The sequence below is a fragment of the Malurus melanocephalus genome, unplaced genomic scaffold (assembly GCF_030028575.1).
Source record: "Malurus melanocephalus ecotype Western Australia unplaced genomic scaffold, MMel_1.1 scaffold_626, whole genome shotgun sequence".
NCBI classification, from domain to species: Eukaryota; Metazoa; Chordata; class Aves; order Passeriformes; family Maluridae; genus Malurus; species Malurus melanocephalus.
This window is the reverse complement of record NW_026623858.1, coordinates 62,919-78,568: the sequence shown is the minus strand read 5'-3', so window position 1 is coordinate 78,568 and position 15,650 is coordinate 62,919. Positions and strand designations below refer to the sequence as shown.

Here is a 15,650-nt window from a genome sequence, read left to right as displayed (position 1 = left end):
CCTTGAAGCTTGCGAGACTGCAGACAAATCAAGTAAGAGACACATCAAATTAGAAACTAATCTGCAAAACATATAAGTATGCTTGCAAGACAAYGTAAGCACTGGGCAGTCAATAAGCCCTTTACCTCAGCAAGCTGGAATCACAAACACATTATGCCTTGTCTTAAAGTAATTACATTAGTATATTAGAAGAAAAAAATCAAATATTCTTTTTTTCAGGTTTTTGATCTAAATTGAAATTACTTTCATATGTCAAAAATACTTCAGCTATTATTTAGTATTCTAACTGAAAACTTTTACAAGAAAAAAAGCATCAATTCCGTTTTAAAGATGTAATAAAATGCATCATGACATTGTTAATTTTAAAAATGCTTTCTGAAATTGTTTTATGGAGACATATGCTTCTTTTTTAAGAAAGCAAATTTTCAGAATTTAAGAATTTTCAGAATTTTAAGAATTTCAACCCATGTAAAGTTTTTCTGGGAATATAAGTTTAAGATGGCAAAAATGGGATGGAACTGATCGAAATGCTTCCCTTAACACAAAAATCTAGCAACTGAGTTACTGCATCAGAAACTCAAGCATATTATTAATTCCTATTCACCTCTAAAAAGGGACACACACTTTTAAGTGCTTTTTCCTGTTGATACTGAAGTGCTGTACAAGAGAGTCTTTCAGGGATGTGCGTGGAAACTCCACTGGTTTTCAATGGCAACAACTATGCAATAACTTCACATAAAATTTCGAGTGCTCACCATCAATAGTCACATGCGAAAACAGTGTATTTCAGTATAAACCTCTCAGCTGTCAYTAATTTCACATGTAATTGGAGTTCAGCTACCACGTATCTTAAAGTGTTTTCTTTCCTGAAAGCTAAAGGCTGAATTGTTACAGATGGTAATTTTGGCAGATGGTTGTATATGAAACTGAGTTTATAATTAGGCCAAACCTGACTCATACAATTAAGGCAATGAAGATTTGGAAAATAAGAAGTGTCAGATCAGTACATGATCAGTTTGGTGCCCACTGAAAATGGAAGAAACCTGACCATTCACATTTACAGAATATATTGCCTATATGAAAATTTCTTCTGAGTTGCATGAATTATAAGATTAGAAACCTTTCATGCACAGAGTGTAAACTAAAGCAACCATGGCATTTTACCTACTTAAGTGTGTAATCTCTTTTCCTTCAGCTGAGGCTAATGAGATGGTCTGAAGCCATSTAACAGCTCCCTGCTGCTGAGAGAGGGCTCTCAGCGTCTCCTTCGCCACAGCTTCCCTTCCTCTGACATTCACCCAACCCTAATCAAGCCAGTAAATTCAAAGACAGTGACTAGCCAATTCAGCTCAGAGACAAAAAGCAATCCCCGAGGAACGAGTGGAGGAGGAAATAAAATGTGCAAGGATAAGAAGACTAGGACCACCCCTTTCTGGATGTGACCTTGGGCTCACTGTAACATATATCAAGCTGCATTTCAAGCCATATTTTATCTCGTGTCAAAAGCCTTTCCAGACTGTGTTAAGGTAGCATTGCCTATTTTAGCCTCTTCTGTTAAATATTTATTTGCTCTTGTACCCAAAAAGGACTARTAATGTCTGGCAATCATTATCTCTACTACGTTCTGTGTATCAGTCAGTACTTTCTTGTGACMAACGTTCAGTCCCTTTTCATATGCAAATTGTTCCCTTATAATGCTATTGCTTATTTTAGGATCCATATTTTTGTTAGGCTCTTTTTTTCAAAGGGAAAAAATTGAACTTTTTTTTCAGGATGGCTGGTGATCACTATTGTAAAAACACTCCCATTTCAATTTTTTCTTTCTGTTTCTACTGCATCCCGATATGCTGGCTGTTTTTTTCTGCTATGGGCACAAGACAGGGATTTTTCATTCATTTTTTATGACCAAGCATTGCTACAAGAATGTAAATAAGAGTGTGTAAGTAGCTTTTAGAAGTAATTRAAACTGCCATTATTAATGTAGTTACAATTAGTTCAGAACATTCCTTCCAAAATGCATCCCCCTTGCTCTTCAACACAACAAACTCCACTTGCCATCATGCCATCTGTTCTCCCATCTCCTCTAAACCTTTACAAAGTTCCTCAGAATCTCTTTTAGTTTCAATTAACCTGAGTAATTTATGTAGCTTGCACATGTTGTCATCAATCTGTGAACCCTCTTACCAGATTGAATTATATGAATTTACTGACAATTAGAGAAGAACATTACCTCTTAGGTTATTGCCATGTTACAAATTAATGACTTGTTCCTACACTTTGTGTTCTGTCCTAAGYAATTTTTGTCCTCAAACTATTATGATAAAGGACATGCAATATAGGGACGTTTTCTTAGATCTTTACTTTTTAAGAATCTAAATTAGTAATTTCCATTCTTTCTCCTTATTCATCCATTTTGAAATACAAATATTAGTGCATTGAAAGCATTTCTTTTACAGGAACTGGGCTTTTTTATTCCTTTCATTGAACTCTATTAATACAGAGTTCCCATCTGCCTTCTACTAAGTGAATTAAATACAGCAAGATCTGCTAGAAATGCAACAATAGAAGCAAGCCGGTAAAAAAATTCTTTTCAACTCTGGATGTATTCATGAACTCTAAAGCCAAGGATTAAGAGTTAGTGTGCTAAGAGTTACTATTTATTTAAGAAAATGAAAAACCCTCCATGTTCACCTCTTTCAATGAAGTGATGATAATCACCTTGCCTTTGCTGTAAAATTAACCCAACTGACAATTTATATCCTGCCGCAAACTGTAGATCTGTCCACACAAACTGCATTTTCAATATGTTGGAGGTTTGTGGGTGGGTTTAGAGGGTTTTTTTGGTGGGTTGTTTTGTTTTTTTTTTTTTTGTTTGTTTGTTTGCTTTTGGTTTTGATTGGGATTTGTATAGACTAGTAACTACAAACTCCATCAAATTATTTCTGGTATTCCAGTGTTTCCCCACAATTCTTCTACATGTCCAGGAAGAGCAGGCACATTACTATGACATATATCAACATGGAAGCACTCTCCACTTTCAGCAAAGAGACGTAAGATAAATCCTAGCTAACTTCATCATCACAGAAATGCAACCACAGAACTAATGGCATTCTAATGCTGTCTGCATGTTTTTGTTTGACTTATGCTAACTAGAGAGAACTGTAAATATCTAATTGTAAACCTGAAGCTCTACTTGTGGCTTTCCACAAAAAAAAACCCAGAAATTTTCTGGGGAAAGCATTCCAAAAGAAGTTAAGTCACTCAGCTTACAGCTTGGTATGACTATGGAAATGAAAATATAACTGAAAAAAAAAAAAAAAAAAATCTGAGAATAAAAATGCTCCCTAAGTCTGTACAATTTTGAAGAAATAGAAATACCTATTAGAAATGTCTATAAAACATAACTCTATTACACCAATAACATGGTATTATGAATTTAAATAACTGATACAAAATATTAAKTATCCTCACAGCATCTGCAACAATACAACAGAGCGCAGCACTTAGAAAAAAACAATTATTTCACTTTAATTTTGCTGATAATTTTCACAGGGGTTACTGATTTTAAAATGGTATTGTAAATTGCTTGTAATGTGACACACAGCTTTACATTTGGTCAAAAGTATTCATATGAATTAGAAAAAATGGCAGCTTGCAGTAGTGAAATTATTCTGGTATATGTTCAACAGCATCCTTGTTACAGATGTGTTGATAGAGAAACTCATACAAATATTGACACAATATAATATGATTTCTTGGATTATTTTTACACCTAGTTCTCAAATGCTTCCTAGGATCATTCTCATTAAAGCAGACACATTAATCTCCCTGGCCTATTATGAAATTTCTTTGGCTTCCATAATTAATCTCATAGAAAATATAACCCATTGTTGAGAAGATAAGTGTAAATCTCCACAGAGCATATTCTTTTCAATGTCAACACTCTAAAATTACAGTAAGACTAGACTTATTCATTTTCATAATTGATACAATTTTTAGCAAGTTTACTTGAGTGACACTTGGCAATTTTTACAAGAAAAAAAAATCTTCCCAGTTTTATAGGAATTGTGACTTTTACTTTTAAATAAGTAGTAGAGTATGTATGTTAAGAAAATGACTGTATCATAATGGATAAAGCCAAAAAGAACATAATTGTTTGACAATTAGCACTTTGAATAGGTACTAATTCAACAGTAACTGAAATAACATTCTTGGATGCAATGGACTTGTTTCRATAGCAATAAACCAGATTTTAGTAGGCTAAAAGCAGATTAACTTCACATATGTCTAAGGCCATTTGTAAATGTCAACAATATTCTGTTACAGTAGGAAATGACCAAGAATACCGTAGACAATCTGACCATTATTGGCAAATGTTTAGCTGATCCCTAAAATCTGCATTTGAGAAGAGATATYTTTTTAATGCATTGAGGAGAAAGAGAAGATAGAAATTCACTTCAGTTATTTAAAGAGCTTAGTAGGCCAGAACATTTTAGAGGTCAAATCAAAGCACCAAATAAGGTATTTTTGACTTGGTTGGGTAAAAAAGTTGAGGGGTACAGGGGAAAGCAATAATAATTACTTTTGGTCTCAATAAGTATTTGACCATGAAAATTAAAAAAATTTAAAAAGCAAGAATTTTCTCAATATATTAAGAAAATGACTGACTTTACAGAGAAAAAAAGTATTGTCACTTCTAGACATGGCAGACCGGTATTTCAGAGGGTTCTTCCTAACTGTAATAATAGCTTGCAAGTGTCATAATACAAAAAACCCAACATATTCCAGGGAGCAATGGATTCATTCTAATCCTGTCCAAAGATCCACCTTGTTTCTACAGATGATACAAAATATAGTAACAACAGGTTATTAAGCGGACTAATATTTGAAGTGGGCACCAAAAGGTAATGGGAAATAAAAATGTTATAAAAAATGTAGAGAATGTTCACTGGGGATGAAGTTTCAGATATATGGGAGCAAACAAGACATTGACACACACATCTTCAGTACTGTGGGCTCTAGATGTGCTGAAGTTCTATTGTCAGAGGCGAAAACATCAACTTAAACACGGCAGAGACCAGGAAAGGTAAACAAAGAAATGAAGGTAGTTTTCCATATTAAGAAGAAGAGAAGAACTTGAAGGATAAACAGTCATTTTTCAGATGTGGCCTTGAGATATAATGGTAGGAAAAAAAATCCAGAAGAAAATGGATCRAGTATTATGAACACCATCTGACTTGAGATTGTAATCAATCATTAAAAATAGCAAGATTTTCACTTAATTTAGTAGCCTGAAACATGGCCTAGTATTACACTATCAATGGAACAAGTTTGGAACAGACTACAATTATGGGCAGAATTTTCAGAGACTGCATAGCAAATCTAGGACACATTCTTTGCCAGGGATTATAATACAGAAGATCAAAGCATCTTCAGTGACACTATTTAAATTTAGAGTTTATAAGAAAGGTTTGCATCTCCTGGAAAATAAAGCAATGCCTATCAGAATCATTTAAACTGGTGTCACATACAGCACTGGTAGTTTTTGCTGTTAGAATGGAAATGCAATACACACATTGCTGAACTACAGTAACTCAAAAATTACACCAATTATGAATACTGGAGATATATTTTTCCCTCCATTATAAAATAACCACCAAAAGCTTTGTCTATTAAGGAACATGTTTCTTAATCCAAGGAAAGAGGGTGCCAAGCAGTGTTATACAACCTTCCTAAATTCATTTGGCTGACTAATGTTCTTATTCCTGCATGCTTCAAAGTAGTAAAAGAAAAACAAATCTCAAGAAGAATTGACATTCAGATCTGTATCAGTTTAAAGACATAATGCATAATGTAGTCTGCTTGCTATTTAATGCAAAAGACAAATTTTGCTGAGTTCACTTAATAATGAGCAAATGGAGGGTGGAAATTAGAGGGTTGGAACTTAGGACTTTCTTACAATAGACTATTAGCATGTTTAAATTTCAACCTCCCTAAATTTCTAAGCACTTCTTTTCATTTAGTGAATTATTTTGCATACATACAGCATATTATTAATTTAAATATATCATGCCTGACTCCTTAGTGTCTTGCTTCGGTTAGACCTCATAAGCCAGCAYCTTGATATCATACTCCCATTTTATACAATTATGAAATCTCCATAAAGAGACAGCAATTTCTTTTRGATCAACATGAAATGGATTAAAAAACTTCCCTACACACTTTAAACACTCCACATTCACAGGCATTGTACAACATTAARCATTATATTGTATATTATTTTATATCAATCTTATAGATAATATAACATTTGAAGTCTAAATATATTAACTTTTTAATGAACTTTTTTTATCAGTGTATTACACATTTTCAGTGTGTGCTGTACACACATCATTAAGTTTATTCTTTTTCAGGAACAACTCTTAAAAAAAGAGTTGCTGTATGCTTTGCACAGAATTCATTTTCTGTTTTAAACAGAGATAGATTGCCAGGACATGCACAACTTAGTTTTACAGTCTGACTTATACTGCCAGAAAAACTTTTTTCCAAAAGTAATTAGAGRTCATGTGTTACTAAACAGACCAAAGAATCCATTCAGCTATGATGTATGATGTTACAAACACAAAAGGAAAATATACCTTGGTCTGCTGCTACCAAGCAAGCACAAACTAATGAGGAAAATTACAAAACAGTGTAATTCATTTAGGAGGAAAGACACTGGAAAGTTATCAGTACAAGTCATGCTGAATACATCAAGATATTCCAACCATAGCAAATGCAGTATCTAGATTCACGATAAATACACTGCACATACTTAACAGTATGTGTTAAAAGCTGTATTTAGCATGTTTCTAAAAACTTCTCAAAGTATATCTAAAGAAGAGATGACAGAACTAATTGGACTAATTTTATCTTTGGCCTTAACTGTCAGTGAACTGCTGTTCCTGGAGCTGATGGTAACAGAACAAATGAAAGGCAGAAGGCCTGCTAAATAAGACACTGCATAAGGGTTTATTGTCGCTAAGACAGTTAAGGTGATTGAAGCCAGGTTCAATCACATGGGATTGGCCAAGCTACAAGAATAGATACAACAGACAAACTGAGATTTTCAGACTGATTTGAAAATGCTTAAATATTTCTGAACGGTGGTTCAGAGGGTGGCATGATTCACAATCTGTGAATTTGGACTTGTGGTCTGAAATACAGTCTGCCCCACATTCTTAGCTCATATGTAAGCCACCCTCAAGACTGAACAAATAAACCTTCAACAGAACAGATTCAACAAGATAAACTAGATAGTCAGAATCTTCCCAGAGACTTGGTATTCTAGCCAATAAAGTATGTGAATGTGAGTCTCTCTCACTACTGTGAGTATGCTTACATAAATTTTTCTAGATTAGCTTTTCAGTCTGGACTGAATCAAGGTTGTTCACAAACCCAGAGATAATCTCTGCAGACTGTACATGCATCCTTTTGTGACAGCCCAGACTAAACCTGCAGACTTTGCAGAACATCAGTGTAGGCTGAAGTGTGTAGCCCACAGCCGGGCCCAGCTCCAAGGCTGCCAGGACACATTCCTTTCTGACTTTCCAGCTCTGCTGCCCACAATTATTGAGAAACCAGTGAAGGTAGAAGAGCTGAGATACCCAGGTAAACTCCTAGAAATGTTTCAGTGGAACATTAACAACTATGTGTGAATAATTGTTATACAGGCACCAAATCACAGATGGGAGAAAGGGTGGCTCTTTTGGCTTGATCTTGAGGGTCCTGAACTTGATCTTCTCCATGCAGTAGGTTTTGTAACAAAAGTGAAGAAAACTAACCAAATACTGCAGTCCCTGAATGCTTACAAGCATTCTTTAGCAGCACTGAAAGTTTAGAGCCGGGAGGTAAGTGAAAGGTGACCCTCCAGARGACCCACTTGGGAGATCCTTCCAGGAGCACTGACCACTATGAAGCAGTGGTCAGCTACTTGCCCTGCAACAGAGGAGCCAGTACTCAGTGCCCCCAAACCCACATCACATGGTCTCACTTTTACTGCTGCTTCAAGTGGTGATGAAATAGCTGGAAGCTATGGGTTCACCCCCCCCGCCCCTTCCTACTTTGCAAAACAGTGTGCTCCAAAACATGGCTGCAAAGCAGTGGGAACCACTAGGGATTTCTTCAGGTAATGTCTGTAGTGATACCTTAGACCTGATGCTATTTTCACCCAAAATTAGGAAATTAGGTCTGCTGTATAGAGCAACAATAATGGCAAAATACATATAGAGCAGAAAATTCCTAACGAGATTTAAAATCATTACAACATCCATCCACCTTGTATAATTGAAACATGGCTGAAACAGAAACAGTWACCTTTCATTCACCTGGTAATTATTAGATAACTGTAGGAAATTAGATGACAATTTATTTCCTATACTAATAYGATCCAAAGTGTTCATTAATCTGAACTCCTAAACTGGCTTTTATTCAGACATTCAGTAAAATTAATGTCTTCATTAGCTCACTATCAATGACCTCTGATATTATACATGCTACCAGCTTTAATAAAATAACACTCTTCTTGTTTTCTCATATTTTCATTCACATACTAATAGATGTCTGATATTATTCACATTTGTCAATAAGTAAAACTATCCAGCAAAAAAAATCTGTACTTCATGTGCGCCCTACAGTCAGTTGTTTCAGCATTGGTAATATTTATGAGAAGTCAGTTTTGCAGGTTTACATATGACTGGGTAGCCAATGCCAAAATGGGCCAAACAACAAAATTAAAGAGAAGCACTACACTTTGACACTCACATTTGTCCATCCCTTTTTCCCACAAACACATGGAAAAAAAAAAAAAAAAACAGCCAACAAAAATCAAATTATTTTACAGTGTGTTTAAAAGGCTGACTAATCTCTGGTTTGGCACTCCAAAGACCAGGGTTAGAACAAGCACTTTCGTTTTCATGTCAGCTCCCACAACACTTAAATGGAATTGCGTAGGGAGATTTTTCCTTCCTTCTAATAAATGGGTGTTGTGTTTACATACTGCATACTGAGCATTGCCCATACGAAGCCAAGGGCTGCATCTTGCCAACTCTTAACTTTCACACAATATGGTGATTACATGAGCCAGCATACCATTAAATCACATAACAAAACTTGGAGAACGGTACTGTCAGCTTGCAGAACTGTACCTGAAGGACTGACATAAAGGGAAAAACTAGATTTCAGYTCAATGGCAGAACTGGGTCAGGAGAAGACTGAGTTACTGGCCTCACTTTAAACTACAAAGCCAAGTGCCAAATAGTTCATGGAGATAAAAAGTTGCAAGCACATAATACAAGCAGGTGAAGAAAATAAATAAACGAATCACTAAACATGCCTTACAAGATACACCCTCACCCTTAATTCTTTCAGGTCATCTCCTATTTATTCTTCATACAAYACTTTATTCCAGGATGATCTTTCCAGCTGCAGCACTCACAAACTGGCTTCCCTTGAGCAGAGTCAAAATCAGGGGAACACAGGAGACCTTAGTCCATCCATTGTTTAATGTAAATAGGACAGCATCTTTCTGGCTCCAGCAAATTCTCTTTTTCTATTTAATGAGCAGCAGATCTATACCTACCAAGAGCTCCCAATGTCTTCCAGTGTCTAGTGATCATTTTTTTGCAGAATGAGAAAAGAAGACTGATCAGAAGTCTATTTCCCCTAAAAGCAAGCTCACACCAAGCTATCACATGTCAGGTATCTGATTTGCATTTCTTATTTAGCCTGATGATATGAGACTAGAACTGCCAATTTGAGTACTAATTCTTTTTCCAGGAACCAGTCCACAATAATTTCTACAGAGGCTTCCACTTTAGTGACACAAACATACAGACAGGACACCCTAAGGTGGTAATTTAACTGCCAACAATAATGCATACGTTCAGAGGTAGAAAGCAGCACTGAGATCTAAGACACTTTTAATACTGAGGTGAGAGGATGTGCATCTAACTCACTGCAGGAGATCAAGTGCCTGAACCATGTACCTGTGATACCTTATCAGCCTCCAGAGCTACCCCATAGGTGACCCTTCTTTGCAACATATTTCTTAGTAACTTAATCCTATTTAGATTGTCTTCAAAKCATACAAAGGACAAGCAAATCAGAAAACTACTACATGTTTTTGCAAGATCATATCACACTGGCATCACTCATCCTGTTTTATTCAAATTGTAAAAGGCTGTCCAGGTATGAGTGACACTTTATTTGTTGTAATATTAGCATGCAAAAAGCCATAAACTCACTTCTGATAATAGTTTTAATTACTAAGTATATAAGCCTACAAATAATCTCATCCAAGTAATCCTTCAATAAGATTAATTCATGGAAATAGCCCCATTTAAAAAGGATTYGTATGACTGAACCCTAAATGCTTAATCATATTTTTGAAGAAATCATGACTTAAAAAAAAAAAATCCAGGTGTTGATATGTTTAAAACAGGGGGGTTATATATCCATCAAACCAGACTTTCATAAACATAAGTTCTAGGACTGACACTGCTGGGAAACGTGCTTCTGCAGTTCCTGTGGTTTCTCAGGCTTAGACTGATTTAAATAAACGGACCAACTTGCTCACGTTGACTCTAGTGCTCAGCACGACTCTTTTCTTTCAGCACGACTCTTTTCTTTCAGCACTTTCGTTGTACTGATGTATGACTCAGCTACTCCTTCAGCTGCACTAGTTATACATTATGTGTGAAACATTACCTCAAAGATCAACATCCCTGATTTATTTCAAGCAATATCCAAGCATCACCAAGTGTTTGCAAGGCTCAGTGAGTTCATGGTTCTTGCTTTCTGCACTATGTCTATTGCAGAATATTTTGCTATAAGAAATATTCACTTCTGGTCTTCCAATCTTGTTCTTTTCACTATGACAGTTACCAATTTAGACAATGACAGAACTAGCCCCAGGTGAGCATATAGATTAAGATTTACTTTAATGTGTCAAATGCCCCCATGTGCTTTAAGTCCTCCTTCTTGTACCCACTTGACTTGTTCTGTTTCTTTGCACAGGGTCTTCATGGTTTTAATGGCAAGTCTTCTTGAAGTATCTCCTGCTCCGATCCCCTGGGAATGATTAGTGGTTTGGTACCAGGTTTGTTTGCCACTCCTTCAAATATAGGAAACAACCCTTCAGAGAACTAGAAGTCTGTCACTGCCTCCAAAAAGCAGGAAGTATAACGGCTTGAAGGCTGACAGATGCTTCACCACCATGACAAGAAGCTGTTTCACAGGCTACAGCTTGTGAGCTCCTGAGTCAAGCCATATGGTCCTGAATGCCAAAACTGCCTGTCTTTCCCAGTTTATTGCAAGAGAGGGATTGTTCCTGCTTTGCTCTTAATTTGCAAGGGTACTCTGTTGATTTTTAAAAGTATATAGTTTGAATGTAATAAAATGCTTGACTGCTTCCACTCATAAATCCTCATTTGTTTGCTGAACATTTTTCCTTCACTTGTATGCTTTCATGGGCTAGGATAACATCTTGCAACTTTTTTTGCTACCCATTCCAATATTAAATGAGTGCATATTGCTAAGCACACATGAGACTCTCAGACTTTAAGAGGCCCTCCACAATTACTAATCTATTCAGCATATTTAAAGAATTTTGTATACAGGGTCTGAAACAAAATCTTTGAGGTACGAGAAATCTTTAGTAATCTAATGGGAATGACAATAATGGATACAGACTGCTAAAATTTGGAGCTCATAATTTAAGATAAAACCCTGCTGTACTTCAGCATCACAAAAATTAAGTCTCCAAGTGTTAAGCTCTTAAACATGGGTAGATTTTCCAGTCGTTTGGTCAGGTGAGATTTAAATATTTCAGAAAGTGAATATTTCTAATTACTGCTATCTCTTGAAAAAATATTTAACTACCAAAAATACTTCAGTAAGGTCTTTAAAAAAAAAAAAAAAAAAAAAAAAAAAAAACAAACAAAAAAAACCCCCAAACATTTAATATGCTTTGTGTCTTTTTCAATTACTGCGTGCTGAAACGTCTTCAGGCTATTGGTGCGTAGGTGACCCAGCAATTGCCAAGAAACAGATGAAGGCAAAAAGTATCTTTCTTCTAACCCAGAAACGAAGTGGGAGGCAAAAAACCCCAGCGGAGAAGGTATCGGTGTGCCTGTCCATGCACTGTTCTCTCCCGGAGCAGTCCCGGCTCTCGCTGGGGCCTGCCAGGATAGAGGGTATCGGGCACCTTGCGAAGTCCAACCTTAAAGTTTCTCCCTTTAGAGTTTCCTTGAGCTGCTTCTTGTTACAATTTCCCTCTCATGCCTATCCTTCTGATTCCTTCTGAAAAAGGCATAGCGACTGCAATCTCTACAGAACCTGCAGAAATAATGGCAGGGACCCTCGCAGCGGCAATCGAGCGGCACTTCCCGGCGGGATGCGGGAGGACGAAGGGCGGAATGCCGGGATTCCCAAAGCACCCGCCCGGCGCCGCACGCCCCCGATTATTTCGTGTTTTCGCACTCGTCGGGGTTACACAGATAGCTGATTTATTACGGCAAATTTTCCCAGTGCCTTCCGAGATTTCCCAAGGCTCGGCAGCCGCTCCGGTCGCTTGGTGCAACTTTTCCACGGGCTGTGGAACGCCGAGGGCAAGAACGGGCGGTAATTTTTTTCTCCCCTTAACCTCGCTCCCCCAAACCGCTCCCCGGCGGCGGCTGCGGCTGCCACCCCCGGCGGACACCCCCCAGCTCTCGGACAGCCCGGGAGCCGCCGCCCCCGCGGACGCGCACTCCCCGCCCGGCGGCTGCCCCGGCCCGCGCTCCGCTCCGCTCCGCTCCGCTCCGCGCCGGCGGCACAGCCCCGCCCGCGGGCAGGTGGGCGCCCCCCGCCGCCGCCGCCCGGCCGCACTCACTTGTGCCTTCTTCATAAGGAATGGCAGCGCTGCAGTCCAGCCCAGCCGGCCGTGTGCAAACTCCCTTCAGCGGAACTGTAGCTCCAGCATAATGCAGCAGCCGATAGTCCACGCATTGGGGTTGCCCACGGCGAGCCCCGCGTTGCCTCCGCCTGTCCCGCCGCCGCTCCGCGCGCCCCGCTGCGCCCCCTCCCCACGGCCTGAGCGTCCGCACTACTGATGCCACCGCCGGCCCCTGGCCAGGTCCTTTTATATCTCCGATCTGCCTCCAACAGCGGCGGCGGCGGCAGCCCAGGCAGGACACGCCTTTCCCCTCCCTCCCGCCCTCCCGGAGAACCGGGAGCCCAGGCAGACCCCGCGGGGCGGGGGAAACCCGAGTTAACTCGGGGGAAGTTGGAAGCAGGAACAAGCAGAGCCTGCCCCTCGCCAGCGCCGGAGGGGAGCGGGGCCGCGGGCGGATGGCCGCGGGCAGCGGCGGGCGGGGATGCGGGAGGGGTGTTGGCATGCGGGGCGGAGGGCGCTGGGTACCGGCCCCGGGGGAGTGGGTGCAGAGGGTACCGGGTGCAGAGGGCGCCGGGATTTCGGCAGTGCCCGGGACAGGCGACCCCGGTCGCCCGCGGTGGAGCGGGGGGGGGGTCTCCGGCCTTGCCGCGGTGGGCTCTGGCTGAGTGCAGGGAAGCCGCCGCGGCATTCGAGGTCAACCAGGCGGCGGGCGCCGAGCCAAGCCCTTGGGTTGGGTCCCCCCACCCACGGTGAAAAGGGGGGTCCCCCCCTGGCTGAACCCGCCGTCGGCCGCCGCCTCGGCCCGCGGCGAGGAGGGCAGCGGGCTCGGAGGGTGGCGGGACTCCCAGCCGGTGCCCGGTGTTCTCAGCGCAGCGGCCGCTGCAGCGGCGCCGACAGCCGAGRTGGCAGCCCCGGGTTTGCCATTGCCATTCCAGTGCTGCTTTCCCATAATCGGTGAATGCAAGTTAAGCAGTGGGATAAGCGTTTCAGCTGGAGCTTGGAAACTCCTTTTACCTTCTTCAGACAGAAAAATTGTTGAGCAGTGCCTCCTAACGCTTCTGCAAAGGTGATCCTGCAGGTCTTTTCACATGCTATTATAATTTGCATCCCATGTAAATAATGCATTAGTGTTGGGTGTGGAAAAGCGACTTGACTTTTACTTCTTGGATTCTTCTGGCCAATCCATCTCAACAGTAGCCACAGAATTTGAGTCCTCTTTGGAAAAGACTCCCAAGGTTAAGTGGACTAAATCTTGAATGTGAATTAAATGGAATGTAGAGCAGTTTATGGAACTAATATTTCCTGAAAGAGCAATTCTTGGTGAAAATCTAAGAAATGTTAACACAAAGAAAGGATAGTCTGCCCCAGTCAATGGTCATTTCCTAAAGGAGATTAGGTATGCTAATCTGCATAGGGAATGCTCAAGACTGCACAGGGAAGCCACCTGAAAGACATTTCATTAGAAAARTTTGTTTTGTTTTTACCTAGAATTAATGATAAATTTTTAAAATATTAGATTTCTGCCAAAGTAAAGGTGTGCTGTTCACATACAGAAAGGATTTCAACTCATTTCCAACTTTGCTTTATAGTTGGATTTCAGAATAGAGGAGATAAACATCGAATATCATTTTGCTTCTGCTTCCAGTCCAGAAAAATTGGTCAAAAATTTCAATTTTCTTTTACAGTACTGAAGGATTAATTCCTTTTTTTCTTTCTTTTTTTTTTTTTCATTTTATGATTAGTACTGTGAAGAATTATCTTGGAATTCTTAGGTTTCCCTGTGAGCTTTGTCAGACTTTTATATGCATATAGTAATAGTTTCTTCCTCTAAAGCAATAGAGAAGCAGTGAAAGGGAGTAAGCCTATAACAACAAAAATAATCAAGCACCTCATTCACTGAAAGGACAGTTTGTGTATCATCTAGCAATGATCAGCCAAATCTTTTACAGTCTACACATTTAGCAAATAGGGTCAAGACATAAAAATGTTATGGCACATTTCCTTCTTAGAACAGATGACCAGTTTAGTCTCCTGTGGAGAAGCCCTGGAAAGTGTGGAAGAGCTGTCTGTGACAGCAATTACCTATCTTATGGAAAATTCCTCTGGTCTTTCTCCGTGCTGAGGTCCATCACAGTTCACCATCAGCYATGACAGGAAAACCTTAGGGGCTACCCTGTATCCAGTTACTTTACTGATAGTTGTGCAGAGAGAATAACACTCTTGAGCATAGTTTACTTTCTTTACTACATCATGCACCTTTTCTCTCCATCCCTGATCTGACTTCTTGAACTTACCCTTGTGTTTTACCAAGATCAGCTATAGCAGAGTAGTGCCTGTTTTGTCTCTTGTGTTGGCTATTTACAAGTGTATTACTGCTGACACTGTCCACAATTTGGTTTGCGAAATCTTTCCTATGAAATTCAGAATTTAATAGTTTAAACTCCTGYCGTATCCCATAAGAAAGCATGTTTTTATTGGTCTTGCCCATCTCCAACACAGTACCAGCTCTTGATTTCCCAGGTGAGAACTGATTAGCCACGGACCGTTAGTGCATTGACTGGTAGGTTTCCAAAGCACTACTGCAAACCGCATTCAGTGGTTGGCCTACCTTATTTGCATTTCTAAGTGCTTGAGGGTGAAAACAGGCCCCTGTCATAGTTTTATGAAAACCTGTTCCTTCACAAGGAAAATATGGAAAACAGTGTTAGTCATCCCAGCTCTTCACAGCATTTAGTTC

General features: G+C 39.7%; 1 protein-coding gene and 1 long non-coding RNA gene across 3 annotated transcripts in view; one reads left to right on the top strand and one right to left on the bottom strand.

Moving 5' to 3' along the window:
• The window catches only part of KITLG (KIT ligand), a 52,385-nt gene extending 38,769 nt beyond the window's left edge, over positions 1–13,616 (bottom strand). The window contains exons 1-2 of one of the 2 annotated variants that reach the window (XM_057383358.1): positions 12,911–13,616; positions 12,549–12,631 (exon numbers count right to left, since the gene is read on the bottom strand). In XM_057383358.1, the coding sequence (XP_057239341.1) occupies positions 12,549–12,631; positions 12,911–13,601 (774 nt within the window). In that variant the 5' untranslated portion in view covers positions 13,602–13,616. Of the gene's footprint in view, positions 1–12,548; positions 12,632–12,910 lie in introns of those variants that run through there. The other variant, XM_057383357.1, reaches the window with a different exon arrangement.
• LOC130583783 (uncharacterized) overlaps positions 12,608–15,650 on the top strand; it is a 33,313-nt gene continuing 30,270 nt past the window's right edge. The window contains exon 1 of the long non-coding RNA XR_008966449.1: positions 12,608–12,660. This is a non-coding gene — a long non-coding RNA (uncharacterized LOC130583783). The remainder of the gene's footprint in view (positions 12,661–15,650) is intronic.